This window comes from Procambarus clarkii, chromosome 27 (assembly GCF_040958095.1).
Source record: "Procambarus clarkii isolate CNS0578487 chromosome 27, FALCON_Pclarkii_2.0, whole genome shotgun sequence".
NCBI classification, from domain to species: domain Eukaryota; kingdom Metazoa; phylum Arthropoda; class Malacostraca; order Decapoda; family Cambaridae; genus Procambarus; species Procambarus clarkii.
In genome coordinates, this window is record NC_091176.1 from 25,528,027 (window position 1) to 25,548,837 (window position 20,811).

The 20,811-nt window shown below is 44.5% G+C and overlaps 1 protein-coding gene across 3 annotated transcripts in view; it reads left to right on the forward strand.

The window, feature by feature from the left end:
- Window positions 1-20,811, forward strand: part of Mip (Myoinhibiting peptide precursor) — a 139,295-nt gene that overhangs the window by 99,434 nt on the left and 19,050 nt on the right. For all 3 annotated transcript variants that reach the window (XM_069332463.1, XM_069332465.1, XM_069332464.1), the window contains exon 2: window positions 13,199-13,389. In XM_069332463.1, coding sequence (XP_069188564.1) covers window positions 13,207-13,389 — 183 coding nt within the window. In that variant the 5' untranslated portion in view covers window positions 13,199-13,206. The remainder of the gene's footprint in view (window positions 1-13,198; window positions 13,390-20,811) is intronic.

Below are 20,811 nucleotides of genomic sequence, written 5' to 3' on the forward strand. Positions count from 1 at the left end.
AACATTTATGAATGTGTCTGTGGGGTCGACCGCTGGATGGAATGGACTTGAGTCGAGGACGGGTTGGTTGTGAGACGTGTGTACAGGTTGTTTCATTCATAAACAGGGAGATTAGTGGCTGAATTAACGAGCATTTTGGCCTTTGTTGATGAGGATGGGCTGCTGTAAACAGCCCGTCCTCATCAACGAAGATCAGGGATCATTCCATGTACTCATCAAACATCTTATTCATTATGAAAAACGCTTTATACACAGAATAAAAATATATAATTATATTCATTTATATTTGACAAATGAAGGTTAGAGCGAACTTAAATGCTTTAACCTTCTTACTAAACGTGACCTGACTTAAGCCTACTACTTTTGTTTTTCTTACATTCCTCTTATTCTTACCTCATCCCTTTCTTCCTTCATCCCATTCTTACACTCATCCCATTCGTACCATTCACCTTACTCTCACTGTCTTATAAAAATTAATTTGTTCTCTTTACCAGCTCCCCACCTCACGCTCTTCCCTTATTTTTGGCCCTTTCCTTCCTCTCTCCCTTTAACGGGTTATTCATGCCCGTACCACCTCTTGGGTGGCATAATCTTCATCAATCAATCGCTGTCCCTCACACACGACTTGATAATGGTCCGGGACGGACCCAAACGTCGTCGTTTCTCCATCTTCTGGTGTGTGGGTTGGTCACCATATTTGAGAACATTTCTATTTTGAATGAACAGCATGTTAAACTCAAGGCAAGTCTTAGGGGTCGGCCGCTAGATGGAATGAATAAGTGCTTCACCCTCGTACTGCAAATACCAACATTTACTAAGAGAACCTGACCTGGACCTAACCTGACCTAGACCTAACCTAACTTGGACCTAAGTATTCCACATATTCTAGTACGCACAATTAAATCATTTTAACGTGATGTATCAATGAGAAAATCAGTAGGGGCCATGATGAGGATTCGAACCTTGCTTGGGAGGGAGGGGGAGGGAGTGGGCCAGGCAGACACTGAATGATGGATTGGTGGGTGTGTGGGGGGAGGAGGGGGGGGGGGCGGCCACCTCCTTCACCAACCTGAAGCTCAGCACACTTGATAGATTGCTATTAATTTAATCAACATTAAATATTTACACGCACGCGCGCACGCACACACACACGCACACACATACGCCGGTGTGTGGGGCGCCAGTGGCTGAATGGATAGCACGCTGGATACGTAGTCCTGTGGACCAGGGTTCCATTCCCGGCACCGGCCGGAAACTATGGGCAGAATTTCTTTCACCCAGATGCCCCTGTTACCTAACAGTAACTAGGTACCTGGAAGTTAGACAGCTGCTACGGGCTGCTTCTTGGGGATGTACTCACCTTGTTGTACTCACCTAGTTTTGTTTGCGGGGGTTGAGCTCTGGCTCTTTGGTCCCGCCTCTCAACCGTCAATCAACAGGTGTACAGGTTCCTGAGCCTATTGGGCTCTATCATATCTACACTTGAAACTGTGTATGGAGTCAGCCTCCACCACATCACTGCCTAATGCATTCCATTTGTCAACCACTCTGACACTAAAAAAGTTCTTTCTAATATCTTTGTGGCTCATTTGGACACTCAGTTTCCACCTGTGTCACCTTGTGCGTGTGCCCCTTGTGTTAAATAGCCTGTCTTTATCTACCCTATCAATTCCCTTCAGAATCTTGAATGTGGTGATCATGTCCCCCCTAACTCATCTGTCTTCCAGCGAAGTGAGGTTTAATTCCCGTAGTCTCTCCTCGTAGCTCATACCTCTCAGCTCGGGTACTAGTCTGGTGGCAAACCTTTGAACCTTTTCCAGTTTAGTCTTATCCTTGACTAGATATGGACTCCATGCTGGGGCTGCATACTCCAGGTGTAACACTGTAAAAGTGTTTGGGTTAGTTTATTTAAAATATATATAGAGTACACGAGTCACAGACAAGGATCTGAGAGGCGCCAGTTGTCTGCCTGAGATCTCACACCTCTAACCGTTAATGACCCCAAGTGACCTGAGGTCAGATCATGATAATTTCACCTTGCTTCCGCTAAGCGTATAATTGGAGCCGGGTAGCCTTCAAACATGCCGACGTTTAAGGAGTGGCTTGGTAGTGCCGGAGGCTATCTACTTGTGGGCGGAGTTAGCTACTAGGTTCCCCAATATAAACTCGGAGAGCTATCCAGCAAAAAGCATTAAGAGACAGAACAGCAGACGAGAGCAGAGACGACGTCCCTACCAGGGAGGCTGTCGGCCGGCAGGGGCGAGACAGTCTCTGTCAACTACAGACCCCCCCCCCCCTCTCTATTCAACTTAGACTCAGTCCTCGGTGAGTGAACATTAAGGTGACTTGGTCGTGTTTTACAAGTGTTGTGTGATGATCAGGGGCAGTCAAGTTGTAGGGTTCTCGAATTCTTGGATGATGACTCACTTTGCATATTAAACTGGAACATTTTAATTGAATTGCTAAATTATGATACTTCATGGGAAATATAATTATGAATTTATTATTTAAATTGTGTTTAACTTTGTTCCCTAGAGATTTGAGTTGAGGTGAGAAAGCCTCTGTGGTTACTGGTTTCATGATATTAATGAGTACATGTTTGGAGTTGATACATGGTAATAACATCTTTTGAGAATATTTTGATACAGACAAGTTCCATTCCTTGTCTTGTATGTAATGATCATGAATGGATGGTGGCAGCATTTCGTCTTCTACTATCAACTCTTCTACTTCTACTATCTACTCTTTCTCCTTCTACCTATCTGCACCTCTCCCTCCACCCCTCTCTGAGCTCTCACTTTCAACTAATGACCCTCCTCGCTCCTCCCACCTCCCTACCTCTCACCCCAAACCCTCACTAATTACTTCACTATTCATTTCTTTCCTTTCGTTTCCTCTTATACGTTTGTGGCAATGATTCTGTATTCTAGAGTTCTCTCTAGAGTTTCGGGTAGCTGATCCAGTTACGGCGCCTTGTAGTCTTAGCACCTAGGTAGTCAAATACCTAGGTTTACAAGGTGTTGAACGAGAGAGGCTGCCTTAGGAACTCTGGAGGTGCTCTAGAATAGTTAGCTAACTGGGGACGGGATAACGGACTAGAGAGAGCTGTTTCCCCCGGCCTCGTTAGTTAACTGGGGGGTGGAATAATGGACAAGATAGAGCTATTTCCCCCACCCCCCGTTACAATGTTGGCAGCGGTGTTGAACAATGTTTAAGGTATTGGTGTTCTTTTGAACATTGTTCAGTCCCACGTGTCTTTTGCCGCTCAGGCGCTATCAGGGAGATCTTGACAGGTGTTTATTATTCGCGATTTAGCGAGCTTTTTTCAGGTTAGGAGATGGTGATTCTCTGGTGTTGTGTTTAGTGATCTTGTGAGTTTTGTGTAGTTCAGGGAATGTTCACCAGAACTTGCGTGTGTAGTGATTAATGTTAGTAATAAGATTTGGCGATTTGGGAACTTAGCGGTGTTGGTAGTGCAGGTCAGCTGAGTGTGACAGGTGACCTCGCATGTCCCACGGGGACACCCAGCCACCGCTGGTCTCCAGGTCAGTGGGGAGTGGCAGGTGTAGTTCTTAAATAGATTTTAAGTAGTTTTTAGTGGTTCTGCTCAGATTATTGCGATCGACTGTTTTACTCCATTTGAACGCAATAACCCGAGGTGTACTGGTCTTGTACAGCATGCTAGGGGGAGCCTTAGTATGTCAGTAGACTTCACGTTGGGGACGCTCGACGTTAGATAGTCTGGTCACAGGTGTGGCAACAGTTTGGAGTTGTTGACCGGCGGAGATGCTAGGGAAACACTCTGGGTCACGTAGGTGGCTGTAGGTTAAGGGTGGGAGTAATGGTTAATTATGTACTTAAGATTAGGAACGGTACAGTTAAGTTTAGGCTAGTGTTTTGTCTATTAGTGTTGATTTTTTTTTTGTGACAAGTTAAAAGTAGTGATGACCTTATTCTCTCTTCTCTAACTTTCCTCTGTTACTGTCTTATGTTCCACCAAGTCAGTATCATTCAGTGTTAATTGGATTATTTTAAAAAAATTTAAGTGTAGTTGTTGCCAGGAGGAGAGCTTATAATTGGACTGTGTGAACCCTATACAAACTACAGGGTCACACAACAGCATGGAACACGGGTATTGTCGCCTTTATGTTCATCCACAGGTGGGAGCCAGAGAAGAGGCGCGACGCATATGCAGAAGAGAGAGACGGCTGCTGTGTACCACACTCAGGGACGTTCCTCACCACCACGACGACCAGCCCCCTACCTGGATGTCAGGGCCACCACCACTACCATCACCCCAGGGGACCCCGAGATACAGCCCTCTCGGTCGGTCAACATTGGTCTACCCAGTGGACCCCAAGACGGACGGACCCCAGGGTACCCCAAGACGGACGGATCCCCAGTGGACCCCAGGTCGTTCTGCAGACGACCCCAGACGACCCAGTAATGATGGAAGAGGAGCAACAACGACTCCAGTCTGTCCCACCAACATCGGTCTACCCAGGATGGACCCCAGGACGGACAGACCCCCAATGGACCCCAGGTCGCTTGTCTAAGACCCATGGGAGGAGGAAGAGAGAAGAAAGAAGAGAGAAGAAAGAAGAAAGAAGAAAGAAGAAAGAAGAAAGAAGAGAGAAGAAAGAAGAGAGAAGAAAGAAGAGAGAAGAAAGAAGATAAGATAAGACAAGCTGAGTGAGACATGATACCTAGTGTCCCTTGCTGGTGTCAGCATCATTGCATGGAGCGTAATTGCAAGACAGGATCGTTTGCCTTGACTGGCCGCCCCTCCTACAAGCATGTTGCTCTGTTGAGTGATTCTTCCTGTGTCATGCGGACTTGATGTGGCTGTCAGAAGTAGCTCTCTGAAGGAGGCGTGCTGGAGCAACAGGGAGGAAGAAGAGTAGGATGGGATTTCTACTGTTGGCAACTATATGAAGGTCTCGAAACTTGTAGTCCCTATAGCTGTGAAGAACCCCAATATACGTCTCTCATGGTGACTGACGTAGGGCCAATTACAGATCAGCTGGGACAACCGAATTCCACGGTCCTGTGCGCAGTTCAAGTAGTAACGGCTTTCGGGTTGACCAAGTGTTGTTGTGCGTTAACGACGGAGAAGCGACGGAGGCAGTTGTGTTGAAGAAATGTGGTACAGGATTATCTACAAGACCAAGCAGTGACGTCGCCCAGCCAGAGACAATGGACGTCTGTCTACATATTTCATTTTTTAGAGTAGGATGATGTATATTTGTTTAGCTAGGATGTATTCTTTTCGTTAATAAAGTTGTCGCACACAGCTAGCTTGCTTTAGCAGTGTTGCAAAAACTTTATTTTCGGGGAGAAGGGGAGATGTAACACTGTAAAAGTGTTTGGGTTAGTTTATTTAAAATATATATAGAGTACACGAGTCACAGACAAGGATCTGAGAGGCGCCAGTTGTCTGCCTGAGATCTCACACCTCTAACCGTTAATGACCCCAAGTGACCTGAGGTCAGATCATGATAATTTCACCTTGCTTCCGCTAAGCGTATAATTGGAGCCGGGTAGCCTTCAAACATGCCGACGTTTAAGGAGTGGCTTGGTAGTGCCGGAGGCTATCTACTTGTGGGCGGAGTTAGCTACTAGGTTCCCCAATATAAACTCGGAGAGCTATCCAGCAAAAAGCATTAAGAGACAGAACAGCAGACGAGAGCAGAGACGACGTCCCTACCAGGGAGGCTGTCGGCCGGCAGGGGCGAGACAGTCTCTGTCAACTACAGACCCCCCCCCCCCCTCTCTATTCAACTTAGACTCAGTCCTCGGTGAGTGAACATTAAGGTGACTTGGTCGTGTTTTACAAGTGTTGTGTGATGATCAGGGGCAGTCAAGTTGTAGGGTTCTCGAATTCTTGGATGATGACTCACTTTGCATATTAAACTGGAACATTTTAATTGAATTGCTAAATTATGATACTTCATGGGAAATATAATTATGAATTTATTATTTAAATTGTGTTTAACTTTGTTCCCTAGAGATTTGAGTTGAGGTGAGAAAGCCTCTGTGGTTACTGGTTTCATGATATTAATGAGTACATGTTTGGAGTTGATACATGGTAATAACATCTTTTGAGAATATTTTGATACAGACAAGTTCCATTCCTTGTCTTGTATGTAATGATCATGAATGGATGGTGGCAGCATTTCGTCTTCTACTATCAACTCTTCTACTTCTACTATCTACTCTTCTACTTCTACCTATCTACACCTCTCCCTCCACCCCTCTCTAAACTCTCACTTTCAACTAATGACCCTCCTCGCTCCTCCCACCTCTCTCCCTCTCACCCCAAACCCTCACTAATTACTTCACTATTCATTTCTTTCCTTTCGTTTTCTCTTATACGTTTGTTTTAATGATTTCGTATTCTAGAGTTCTCTCTAGAGTTTCGGGTAGCTGATCCAGTTACGGCGCCTTGTAGTCTTAGCACCTAGGTAGTCAAATACCTAGGTTACAAGGTGTTGAACCAGAGAGGTTGCCTTAGGAACTCTGGAGGTGCTCTAGAATAGTTAGCTAACTGGGGACGGGATAACGGACTAGAGAGAGCTGTTTCCCCCGGCCTCGTTAGTTAACTGGGGGGTGGAATAATGGACAAGATAGAGATATTTCCCCCACCCCCCGTTACACAGGATTGGCCTGACATATGTGGTATACAAAGTTCTGAATGATTCTTTACACAAGTTTCTGAATGCCGTTCGTATGTAGAAACTTGTGTGTGTGTGTGTGTGTGTGTGTGTGTGTGTGTGTGTGTGTGTGTGTGTGTGTGTGTGTGTGTGTGTGTGTGTGTGTGCGGGCGTGTGTGCTGGTGGCTATTCCAGACGAGGCAGGAGCATAACATAAGGTATAACCCCCCCCTCCCCCCTCCCCAAGCCCGAATCATATATCTCCAGGGCATATAAATATAAGCCACAAATATTCTCTCTCTCTCTCTCGTCGGCTTCCAACTGACAAATGATGTGTGAGTTTTACCACCCTGGGAGCACCGGTGCTCTGACACACTCTGTCTGAACACTTTAACCCCTCCCCCCCCTACCCCACTCCCCCCCTACCCCCTTCTCAACACCTGAACACATATATCAATTCATTAACTCCCCTCCTCCTCCCCCCATACCCCCCCCCCCTCTGAAGAAAAATATACGTTTGTTAGTGACTTTTAATGGGAGACATTTATTTGGTGGTGTTTATGTTTGGTGGACATAATTAAAGGGATAATATATGTAGACAAAAAAAAAATAAGCGGTGTTCGGGGTGTTTTTGATGAGGGTGGTGAGCAGGTCTGGTGTTTTGTGTTTGTGGGTACCGTTGTTTGGTGAGGGGAGGGTATTGTCAGGGGGAAAGCGACACGCCATTTGACTAAACACCGTTTATTTTTTTCTACATATATTTCCCTTCATGTTTTAATCGTAATTTACACACGCACGAATGCGCGCGCGCGCACACACACACACACACACACACACACACACACACACACACACACACACACACACACACACACACACACACGCACACACACACACACACACACACACACACACACACACACACACACACACACACGCACACACACACACACACACACACGCACACACACACACACACACACACACACACACACACACACACACACACACACACAAACATTCACACACACGCACCCACCCACAAGAAAGGCAAGTTTCTTGTGGGTGCAAAGAATATTCTCCCCCTCAAACGCTCACCACATAATCCCAACCGTTACAAGCATAAGGACGCCCCCAGCCTAGTCGAGCCAAACAGGAAGACCTTAACACCATCTGCCAGTACTCGACATCAACGAAGGTCGAGGTCGAAGAGGAAGCATCAGAGCTCAGCGGACACCCAGGAGCTCCCTGTGCGCTAGTGCACACCTGGACCACCACGACGACCCACACCCGGAGGGAAGGTGCTCAGGTGTAGTCTCCTGCCACCAGCCTTCAGGAGGCTGGAATCAGTCGTCAGAATCAACAGGTTAATTCTCCAGCCCAAAAACACCGCTTTGTAATATGTGCATTCGTGTATCTCCGCCACATCGGCAGAGTCCATTTCACAAGTTTTCCCAGCCTGAGCGATCCCCGTGAGGAGCCTGAATATTGTATTATATTTCTTGTTTTGTTGCATCGATGTGCATCTTCTTTAATATGCATTGGAACCTGCTTGCATCTCTCTCTCTTTCGGTTCTTATTTCGCTTCTCTCTCTCTCTCTTCCTTTCTCCGTTTTCTTGTTATCCTTCTCTTCCGCTCTGTCTCTACCTCCCTCTCCTACTCTCACCTCTCCTCCCTCTACGCCACCTCCGCTCCCTTCGGCTTCTCCGTCTAGGCACCAAAAAGAAAATGACACGTTGGGCAGCGCCTCGTCCATCTTCTTCTGTAATTGAGCCGTCACTGTAGTTTGGTGAGGACTGTGTTGGCAGTGACCACCCTCAAGGGCACCCATCGTCCCAGAGACTCTGTCTATCCTCCCCCCCCCCTCATCTTTAGCCCCTCACGACCCCCTCCGCCCCTGGCCCCCCCCCTGGTGACGATGAGGGGTCAGTGTACCCCCACACTCACTGTCCTGCCTGACCAGGGACCCCACCACTGAGTCACCATCACCGCCCACCGGTGTTGTTATCACCATCACCGCCAACCGGATTGTTACCTCCTCCCGCGGCAATAATCAATCAGATCAACAGCACAACACCTGCCCCATCAACACCATCACCTGCATCACTATTACCTCCATCAACACTACAATCGCCACCATCAATTTACCTGTGATCTCTTTGACAACCTCCGGCAATAATAGAAAGATGGATCACAACCTTGAAGACCCTTCTACACTGACTCTAGCTGATACTTAGGGCACAGATGATGGGTGGTGATGGGAGAGATGAGTGTTGGGGTGGTGATGGGTGGTGATGGGTGGTGATGGGTGGTGATGGGTGATGATAGGTGGTGATGGGTGGTGATGGGTGGTGATGGGTGGTGATGGGCGGTGATGGGCGGTGATGGGCGGTGATGGGTGGTGATGGGGAGATTTTCAGGTAAAATAAGGAAGGTTGCGAGTTGTGTTTCCATTCCTTCTTCTATCCCCGACTATCCCTTCTCCTTCTCTTACTGTGTGTGTTGTCTCCCTCGTGGTCCTGATCCTGACGAAGGAGGTACCTTCATATGTTAATACTAGGTGCGGTATCCGGCAGTGCCCGGGTCTCTGCCTCCTCCTCTCCTCGGACTCTCAACCCATTTCCGCCCTCAGCTATCCCTCTTTCTTCATTCTCCCCTATCTCCTCTTCTCCTCTCCTCCCTTTTCTACCTCTCTCCTTCTCCTATCTCCCTGAAATCCCTCTTTCCCTTCTCTTTCACTACCCTTCCTCGATCCCACCCTCTCTCCTCCTCTCCACCCCCTCTCCTCTTTTTTTCCCCTCTTCTCTGTCTCACTCTCCTTCCCCTCCCCTCTGTCTCTCTCTCTCTCTCTCTCTCTCTCTCTCTCTCTCTCTCTCTCTCTCTCTCTCTCTCTCTCTCTCTCTCTCTCTCTCTCTCTCTCCCCCTCCCTCCTTACCTCATAAGCCAGTGTGTCCAAGTGAAGATAATTTAAGAAAAGTGTAAATTGCCAATGCATTTTTTCTCAGTTAACCGCCAGAAAAGTAAGTAATTTGGTTATAATTTAATCGGCGCAAGTAACAGTTTACTGGAGAGAGTTAGCATGGTAATAAACTGTTTGCTCTACTTTGTATATATTATTATAACTTCATACATCAGTGTGTTTATACAGTAATCAGTCTATTGGTGAAGGCTGTTGATAGTGGGAAGAACTTATTTTGGAGTTTGTTGACGTTCTAACAACTTCGTTGGTGAGTCTTCTTTGAGCTGAAAATGAGTGTTTGTTGGAGCTTCTTGATGTCATCGTTTGTTGTTTGGTGGAGGTTGTTGACGTCATCACTAATAGTTTGGTGGAGGTTGTTGACGTCATTTATTGTTTGGTGGAGGTTGTTGACGTCATTTATTGTTTGGTGGAGATTGTTGACGTCATTTATTGTTTGGTGGAGATTGTTGACGTCATTTATTGTTTGGTGGAGCTTGTTGACGTCATTTATAGTTTGGTGGAGATTGTTAGGTCATTTATTGTTTGGTGGAGATTGTTGACGTCATCACTAATAGTTTGATGGAGATTGTTGACGTCATCACTAATAGTTTGGTGGAGATTGTTGACGTCATCACTAATAGTTTGGTGGAGATTGTTGACATCACTAATAGTTTGGTGGAGGTTGTTGACGTCATCACTTATTATTATTCGGAGCGTAATACCGCAGTTAGCGTTGTACTGTATATTAACGAGTCACTCGTTATAACTATCACTCTCGCATTTATTCCTCTGCTCACTTGCCTTTATATTTAGACGAGGACAGGGGGTCTCGTAGTACAGTAGGCTTCGCTCTCGACTCACAATCAGGGATCCCAGGTTTGATTCTTGGGCCGCGATAGAAATGGTTGGGCACGTTTCCATTCACCTGATGCAGTTCGCTAAGCAGTTAATACGGACCCGGGAGTTATGCAACTGTTATGGAGTGCCAACTTGAGAAGGTCAGTACTTTAACCTTGGGGGACCTTAATACATTATATATATATATATATATATATATATATATATATATATATATATATATATATATATATATATATATATATATATATATATATAAAATGCTTTCTGTTCCTGACAAAACTTATTATTATTATCATTATTATTATTAAATTTATGGATGAATAAAGAGTAGAAATATAAGCTGGACTATACAAGAACAACCCGGGAAGTGTAAGTTGATACTCACATTGCATTGGCGACAAATATGTAAGTTTTAATATATTTTATTAAGATATTAATTTGTGTATTTTTTTCAGGAGTCCCTCGTGGTGACCCATGATGAGTCCCTCGTGGTGACTCATGATGAGTCCTAGCTGATGACCCAGGATGAGTCCCATGTACTCACCCATGATGAGTCTCAGCTGGTGACCCATGATGAGTCCCAGCTGATGACCCATGATGTGTCCCAGCTGGTGACCCAAGATGAGTCCCATGTACTCACCCATGATGAGTCCCACGTGGTGTCCCATGATTCAGTAACTCTTATTAACATAATTTATAACATTCATTGCAGAAAATTACCTTATTAACCCCTCTTCATAATATGTTTAACATATGTAATTATTTGAGTGTTTTGTTTGTAATATCTGGGTGTTGTTGGTGGTCCATGTGGCTGACACTGTTGTTGTCTCGTGTGTATGTCTGTCATTGAGGACAAATGTGGTCTTGCACATACTTGTGTATACTCAGGGCGACAGGACCGCCTCCCTCAGCCACTAGTATACTGGTGAGGATATGTGCGCGCGCGTCATGTAATTGTTATACAATTTGACACAATCTTTGGGCTTCAAGTAAATAGGGGTCGAAAGAAGGCCCTATGCCCGGAAGACTATAAGGCATCGTCTGTGGCACAAAACAGTTAAGTGGATCTATATATCCTTCATTACTGTATATCCTTCAAGAGGTACTGTATATCCTTCAAGCGATCCTACATAAACCCTTAAAGACGTCAGTTTATCCTTCAAGAGGTGCTGTATATCAATTAAGAGGACCTGTAGGTATTTCCAGAGGTCTTGGATATCATTCAAGAGGGCCTGTATATCCTTTAAGAAGTCCTACATATATACCCTTCAAAAGGTCCTGTAAATCTTTCAAAAGGCTTTATTTTTCCTTGAAGAGGTCCTGTATATCCTTCAAGAAGTCAATACGACACAAGACATCCTGGGAGTGTGTGCCGCTGTTGCCTGAAGAAGGCTGGTCAGACCTTAAGCCTGAAGTCTTTGTTCCATTAAGTGATTGTCAGTGAACATTGGCTCCAAGGTCTCCGCCACGTTCCTCTTTACACAGTTTTCCATTTTTTTAGCATATCTGTTTTGTTTGCCTGTTCTCTATCCTCTTTCTATCCCCATTCTCATGAGGATAGAAAGAGGAGGCTTGCTTCACCCCTCCCTTCCACCCCCTCCCCCTCTTTCTCTCTCTCTCTCTCTCTCTCTCTCTCTCTCTCTCTCTCTCTCTCTCTCTCTCTCTCTCTCTCTCTCTCTCTCTCTCTTATCCCGGCCAAAAACAGCGACAACACAAGGCCTCCCAAAGCTGGATTACTGCTAATTAAGGTTCCTCACAAAAGCTTCCCGAAAAACAGGCGTCTCTTAGCGATGAGTCAGCAGAGGGTAGACAAGGAATGAGTCAGAGCTGTGAGGGACAAGGAATGAGTCGGAGCTGTGAGGAACAAGGAATGAGTCAGAGCTGTGAGGGACAAGGAATGAGTCAGAGCTCTGAGGAACAAGGAATGAGTCAGAGCTGTGAGGGACAAGGAATGAGTCAGAGCTGTGAGGAACAAGGAATGAGTCTGAATGTGTGTGTGTGTGTGTGTGTGTGTGTGTGTGTGTGTGTGTGTGTGTGTGTGTGTGTGTGTGTGTGTGTGTAATCTTTGTACAATAATTAAATTGCCACATGTATAAACACTGACGTTAGCTATTCATTATCTATAAAAATTAAAAGTCAACAATATTTGTTTCCTTAATGGCCAACTTTGTCATTAGTGTCCACCTACCACATGTCTGCACCAGATACATGTGACCACCAGATACATGTGACCACCAGATACATGTGACCACCAGATACATGTGACCACCAGATACATGTGACCACCAGATATATGTGACCACCAGATATATGCGTCCACCTGCCTGACGTGTCTTCCCGCCATAGTTTAATTTTTACGTGTGGAGCCACATTTACCTCCATGAAAACAATTTACCTTCCAGGTGGCTTCCTTTTGCTTCCAGGTGGACACCAGGTGGCCTCCTGATGGGTTCCAGGTGGCCTCATGGTGGTTTCTATGTGTGGGGTTCCAGGTGGGTTCCAGGTGGACACCAGGTGGCCTCCTGATGGGTTCCAGGTGGCCTCATGGTGGTTTCTATGTGTGGGGTTCCAGGTGGGTTCCAGGTGGACACCAGGTGGCCTCCTGATGGGTTCCAGGTGGCCTCATGGTGGTTTCTATGTGTGGGGTTCCAGGTGGCTTTTGAGTGGGTTTGTGAGAGAAGTAGTAGAGCTGCGTCTAACCTGGCCCTGTGTCTCCCCCGTCAGGAGCAAGCATGCAGCACCTGCGAGCAGCCTGGACGCTGGTGGCGCTGATGGTGGTCACAGTCGTTCAACTGGCCGCCTCCCAAGACCAGCAGGCTTCGACCCCCGGCCAGAGTGACGCCAAGCGAGTGGGTTGGTCCTCCATGCACGGAACTTGGGGAAAAAGACCCGACCTTGATGATACTCAACTTGAGGTACGTGTATGTGTACTACCCGCTGTTTCTTGCAGAATTGTTGACATCTTTTCTTACAAGTCTATTCAATTAATCAAGAAGGAAATCCATTTGGTGCGTTTACTTTAATGTTTGGGACAATACTCGTGACCCAAGTGCTCTAGGAGTGACCTACTAAGTCTCTCTGTTGCTTTACGTGGAATATTTGTTATTGAAACCGGACTGTGGGTCAGTGGCTCCTGTTTTACACCTCTCCTATGTAGTGTATAGATACCACGTTAGTTATATTTCACATTTCTGGTAATTCCACCATTTCTAGTAAGGGGTTGAAAACTGTAGAAGGGTTCACACAGTGTTGCAGCTAACTTGTTTAGTATCGACGGTGAAATCTTGTCTGGGTCTGTAGCTTTCGTCACACCCCGCACCTCTAATTGCTTCCTTACTTTCTCTGATGGCATATTTCTGTCAGACTTATAATCTGTAATGTCTGTTATCTAAGAAATCATAAATCTAGGCGCGGCTCCTTTTCCAAATTGAAATTTTCCTAGAAACATTTATTGAATTCTTCATATTCTTCCTTATTGTGCTTTGTGGAGCTTACTTCTCTTTTGTAACTCCTGATCACTTGATCATTACTGCCCTCGTTCTAATGTGTATTAATCTTTATTAATCTGTTTTAATCTCTCTTGTATATATATTGCATTTGGTTTCTGCTAGGTTTCCCGCATTTCTTTCATGATTTTTTCCTTCTTGTTTACTCCAGACACTGTCTGTTAAACCATGGACAATTCTGAATCTTCGATCCTTTAGTCTTAGAAGCACTACAAATTTTGCTTCGGCTTCTTTCTATTTTCTAGTTATAAAGTCCAGCATATCATGTGTTGCTTTGTTTCTGACTTCTATTTCCCGTGATATGCTGGTGTTGCTGTATTACTCAATGATGGCAGACGAAACACTAATGTAACTTCAGGAGTACGGTGAGGGGGCGCTAACACTTCTACTACAGACCCAAGAACACCTTTCTCTTTGTCACCTCCCCACTCCAAGACTCCAATCAGGACAATGTTTCCACAGCCATTCTTAACCTAAGTTAATTGAACACTGTACTGGGGAATTTCTGATTAGGAAAGAGTTACCTGGCTGTCAGCCATGTAACTCTTAGACATTGATATAAAAATTGTTGCAGATTGCTTCTAAAGATGTCCTTCGTCTTATATATGGACACTTGTTCAAGGATTTCTTGCGTAGCTGCCGGCATTGTCTCGTCTCATATCCGAGCAGAGATGAAAGAATTTAAAATGTTACCATCTTGATACTCCCTTATTGAAGTCCTTGACAATAAATATGAAATTTTCCTGAACACGTGTTGGCATTCGTCTCAGATCTACCGAATCACAAAACCAGGACAAGTATCGACAAAAATCTGTCTGTTTTTACACATAGAAAAAAAAGGCTGCATCCAACACATTCCCAAACCACTACATACCCGGAAAGTGGAAAGTAATTAGGGTTAAGGAAAGTGGTAAAAGGTAGGGAAGGTGGCGATGGAGAGGGAGGATATATATATATATATATATATATATATATATATATATATATATATATATATATATATATATATATATATATCCTTCTGAAGATGTATTAATATACGAAAGTACTTAAGGAAATTCCTGTTTCATTTTTCCTCCGTGGTCTGACATTGTCACATTTTTAATCACGTGTTTACTTTCGTGATATACACACACACATATATATATATATATATATATATATATATATATATATATATATATATATATATATATATATATATATATATATATATATATATGCGAACAAGCCTGAATGGTCCCCAGGACAATATGCAACTGAAAACTCACACCCCAGAAGTGACTCGAACCCATACTCCCAGGAGCCACGCAACTGGTATGTACAAGACGCCTTAATCCACTTGACCATCACGACCGGACAAAATGAGGTGATAGCCGAGGCTATATGAACCACCCCACCGCCGGCACTCGGATAGTAATCTTGGGCATAGCATTTTACCAAATCACCTCATACTTTACATAAAGTATGAGGTGATTTGGTAAAATGCTATGCCCAAGATAACTATCCGAGTGCCGGCGGTGGGGTGGTTCATATAGCCTCGGCTATCACCTCATTTTGTCCGGTCGTGATGGTCAAGTGGATTAAGGCGTCTTGTACATACCAGTTGCGTGGCTCCTGGGAGTATGAGTTCGAGTCACTTCTGGGGTGTGAGTTTTTCAGTTATATATATATATATATATATATATATATATATATATATATATATATGTCGTACCTAATAGCCAGAACGCACTTCTCGGCCTACTATGCAAGGCCTGATTTGCCTAATAAGCCAAGTTTTCCTGAATTAATATATTTTCTCTAACTTTTTTCTTATGAAATGATAAAGCTACCCATTACATTACGAATGAGGTCAATTTTTTTTATTGGAGTTAAAATTAACGTAGATATATGACCGAACCTAACCAACCCTACCTAACCTAACCTAACCTATCTTTATAGGCTAGGTTTGGTTAGGTAGCCGAAAAAGATAGGTTAGGTTAGGTTAGGTAGGTTAGGTAGACGAAAAACAATTAATTCATGAAAACTTGGCTTATTAGGCAAATCTGGCCTTGCATAGTAGGCATAGAAGGGAGTTCTGGCTACTAGGTACGACATATATATATATATATATATATATATATATATATATATATATATATATATATATATATATATATATATATACATATATATATATATATATATATATATATATATATATATATATATATATATATATATATATATATATATATATATATATGTGAGTGAGTGTGTGCGTGTGTGTGCGTGTGTGTGTGTGGGTGGGTGTGAGGGACAAGGAATAATTAATTCCTTGGATTAATGATTAAATCGAATGATTTAATCAACAAGGAGCGAAAAGACATTTACGCAGTTACCATAAAATATATGAAGTTCCTGACACAGTGCGCGTCAGAAACTTGCTGCGTCATGCTAAAAGTTTTCCATCTCACAGGATGGTTAGTCATGTTGGGCTCATGTAATTAGTAGGCTGCACTGGGGAATTATGAATGCAATATGAGCAATTCTTCAAGAACACGAGGATTAATAAAGTGATTGAAAAGTTCCCTGTGCCACATACTAGCAGGTCTGAAGGGTCTAATGACTGGGCATTCAATAATGTAGTGTGTGAGACCATGACCTGGGTCCTGCTCACAGAGGTTGCACCTGGAGTTATCAGTACTGGCAGATTCGCCACCTGTAGCCACCTGCCTCAGGTCACCGATTTTTTTATGTAGCATTAGTTTGTCAGCATAACTCTGCGGACACCCGACGCCATATTTCACTTACTCTTGCTTGCCTCGACCATCTTGAAATTTAATAATACAAATATAACTTTCTTGTAATGTCAGTAAGATAAATACCTATTTGTAAATCACGTAATATATTTAGCAGTACATAATATTAACAGTGATAAATCTCTCAACTGATTATTATCAGTCTTGCTTGCTTGGGCACCTGACAGCTGGGTGGACAGCGCTTCGGATTCGTAGTCCTGAGGTTCTAGGTTCGATCCCCGGTGGAGGCGGGGCTGCTACGGGCTGTTTCCTGGGGGGGGTGTAACAAAAAGGAGGCCTGGTCGAGGACCGAGCCGCGGGGACGCTAAGCCCCGAAATAATCTCAAGATAATCACAAGATAAGAAGGATAAATTCTTAACCCACGTCACACACTGATGTATCGGTGTGATACAGCAGGATCAGATGGGTGCAAACAATTACTTGTCTTTAATCATGACTTGGTCTTACATTCGTCAACAACTAGGCTGTGATTCATACGTCAGGCTGTGAGCAGCCGCGTCGAACAGCCTGGTTGAATCAACCCCCCAAGCAAGAAGCCTGGTCAGAGACCGGACCGTGGGGACTTTAATCCTTGGAAGGGTAAGGTGGTAGGGCGTGGTGGTGTAATGGGCGGGGCGAGGGTGTGGTGGAGCGAGGCGGGGGCGTGGCGTGCTGGGCGGGGGTGTGCTGAGGGGGTGTTAAGGAGCAGAGAAGTAAGGCGCAGTGATTATACAGTAGGTCTGAGATTGTGGGACTTTAGTGTGATGGGAGGAACGAGGGTGGGACGGTGAAGGGGTGAGAGGGGGCTGAAGTAATGGGTGATGGAAGGGGAAAGCGGGTGGGAAGGGAGAGTAGGGGGAGGGGAGATTAGAGAAAGTGGCTGGATAAAAATTATGTACAGTCGTGAGAGAACAATCCAATTGAGCCCCCATCCATTCCCTCCATCCATCTGCAGTTCTGTTCCGCCCTCTCCACTACTCCCTCTGCCACAGCACCGTGACCTGTCTCGGACCTCAGCGTGAGCAAACGACCACAGTCTCGGACCTCAGCGTGAGCAAACGACCACAGTCTCGTACATCAAGCCATAATATTACTGTACAGCGCCAGCTCCTAATACCGCCACACGCTGGTAAATAAATGTATCGCGAGATATCCCGCCTCGCATCACCAGCTGTCTCCGGATCCACAATATATAACAACAATACTTTCAGGTATTGCTTTCTATGTGATGTGGCCGCGGTGCCGCCAGGGAAGGCTTCCCCAAGCACCTTCCCCGTGAAGGAAATAAACTAATCGCCTCTACATAACCCGGTTATATACCGTTACTGAAAGTTGCGTCGCTGTTAATCGCTTCTTTGTAACCCGATTATATAATAATACTAGAAGATGCGTCTCTGTCAATCATCTCTATATAACCCGGGTATATCATGTTACTGGTAGATTCGTAAGTGATTTTTTTGAGGGGGGAGGGGAAGGGGGGGCAGACTAACCAAACATACAGTATAATATTGCGCGAGTTAGGATTAGTTTAGCTGTATTAGGTAAGGGTTGGTTAGGTTAGATTGGCTACTGAAAGAGCTTATCAGCTTTTAGGGATTTATGGATGCTGGGGTCTGGCTTCCATCTAACAGCTGGTGCGGTCTGGTTACCATCTATATGTGATGGTGTCTGCATGGCCGCCATTCCTGGATACTAGTATCTGACTGCCATCCATAGGTGCTAGTACTTGACTGCTATCCTTGTGTGTGTTGGTGTTTAGCTATCATCCCTGAATGTTTGCTCTGCCATCTATGGGTGCTGATGTCTCGCTGCCATCTATGGATGCTGATGTCTCGCTGCCATCTATGGATGCTGATGTCTCGCTGCCATCTATGGATGCTGATGTCTCGCTGCCATCTATGGATGCTAGGATCTAGCTGCCATCCCTGTGTGCTTGTATCTGCGACATACCCAATGAGGCGGCTGCTCAAACGTCAGGAAACAACCTAACCATTGAAGCCAAGCAGTATAGTGCTGACGCTAGCGGTTATCTTGAGGTTATCTTGAGATGATTTCGGGGCTTTTTAGTGTCCCCGCGGCCCGGTCCTCGACCAGGCCTCCACGCCCAGGAAGCAGCCCGTGACAGCTGACTAACACCCAGGTACCTATTTTACTGCTAGGTAACAGGGGCATAGGGTGAAAGAAACTTTGCCCATTGTTTCTCGCCGGCGCCCGGGATCGAACCCGGGACCACAGGATCACAAGTCCAGTGTGCTGTCCGCTCGGCCGACCGGTTCCCTAATCACACATCACAAGCGGTAAACACATCACCTCGAACACACTTTTTACTGTGAACGTTGAGGGCTGAAACTTTCTCAAGTGGTTTTAGCTTTTTTCCCTCAAGGAACTTTTAATACAAAAAAAACACACTTTTCATATCAAACCGCACATTATAAAACGACGCCACGACGACGTTTCGGTCCTTCCTGCATCATTATCAAGTCGTGTTATGGAAAGAGTGGAACAGATAAACAATATGAGGCAAGAAAGTGAGATGAAAGAAAGGGAAAGAGAAAGATGAAGGTAAGAATAAGATGAAAGGTACGAATAGGATGAGAGGAAATATAAGAGAAAAAGGTAAGAAAAGATAAAAAATAAGAATAAAGAGAACCAGGTAAAGTAAAGGTAAAAAGTTAGAAGTAAGGAAAGGAAAAAGGAAGAATAGGAAAAAGGATATAAATAAGAAAAAGTTAAAAAATAAGAAGGTAAAAAAAGAAAGGAAAACTGCAAAAAGCTTAATGGCGAAGAGAAAACAAAAAATCTAGCAGCGAATGAGAGAAAGAGCGAGAGCCAAGAGAGCCTAGAGAGTGACAGACTCAAGTCAGATAACATTGGTTAGAAAGGTTAGCGCATTTAAGGATGCACTCTGAAACGTCGATATTCATTAATTTTCTGATGAGTGGTTTGGATATCATATCTTCAGTCATGTTATTGTGACTCATCGTCTGCAATTTGTCATATTTTCAGTTTTGAAACTGAAATTGTAATTGTAAATGTTTTCCCTTGCGTTCAGTGGAGAGCAGCGAGGTGTTTCCCTCCATTATATTTAGACCTGGCTATGAACAGCATCACCCAAGAACGTCTCACTCTTGCAGTTAAAAATGTCTATAGTTCATTTAGAAATGAAAGCATATTACCTGGCGTCAAATAAAGGAATTCAATTTAAAACCTGCCTCCGATAATGAGGTAATTAGGAGCATTGTAATTTAATGGGATTTAAAATACTATAGATCTTCTGTTAACGAGGATTTGGTACACTGCTTGAAGATAATCCCTTGAGGACCAACGAGGCTAAGAAGGGGTGTAAACACGGTTTATATCTGCTCTATTACTCGGCTCCTAGCAACCCTTCCCTCTACCTCTGCTCACTGACTCTACCACAGACACGACTTACCCAGGCTGTAATGTGCAAGTGTCTGAGTGTGTGTGTGTGTGTGTGTGTGTGTGTGTGTGTGTGTGTGTGTGTGTGTGTGTGTGTGTGTGTGTGTGTGTGTGTGTGTGTGTGTGTGCGTGTGCGCTCGTGTGTGTATGTGTGCGTGCGTGCACGTTTGTGTGAAAGTATTCTTCTGAAGTGACTGACACAAACTAGAGAAAACGGCAAGAGTATTGGGAGGAGAACTATGGTAGGTGAAGTATAGCACCTCTCAAGGAGGAGGCAAACAGTAACAGCACCAGTAAGAGAAGAAATATCAAAGCAGAGAGCGGTAACGAGCGGAGTACCTCAAGGATAGGTAATAGCTCCCAATCTGGTCTTAAAACACGTAAATGATCCGGCAAAGAAAATACAGTAATTCACCAAAAACTTTGCTGCTATTTCAAAAGAGGTGAGAAGGATCACATTACAAAATAAACTAGACCGTCTCAAGAGGTAATATGAAAAATGTCTATTGGATTTATAACGAAGAATAATACAAGTTACCAGGACAGCACCGGGGTGAAGAGCTCGGAGACGGAGGAGAATGACAAGGGCGCGGCATTCTACTTCACAAAAGGGAAAACAGGAGTAGC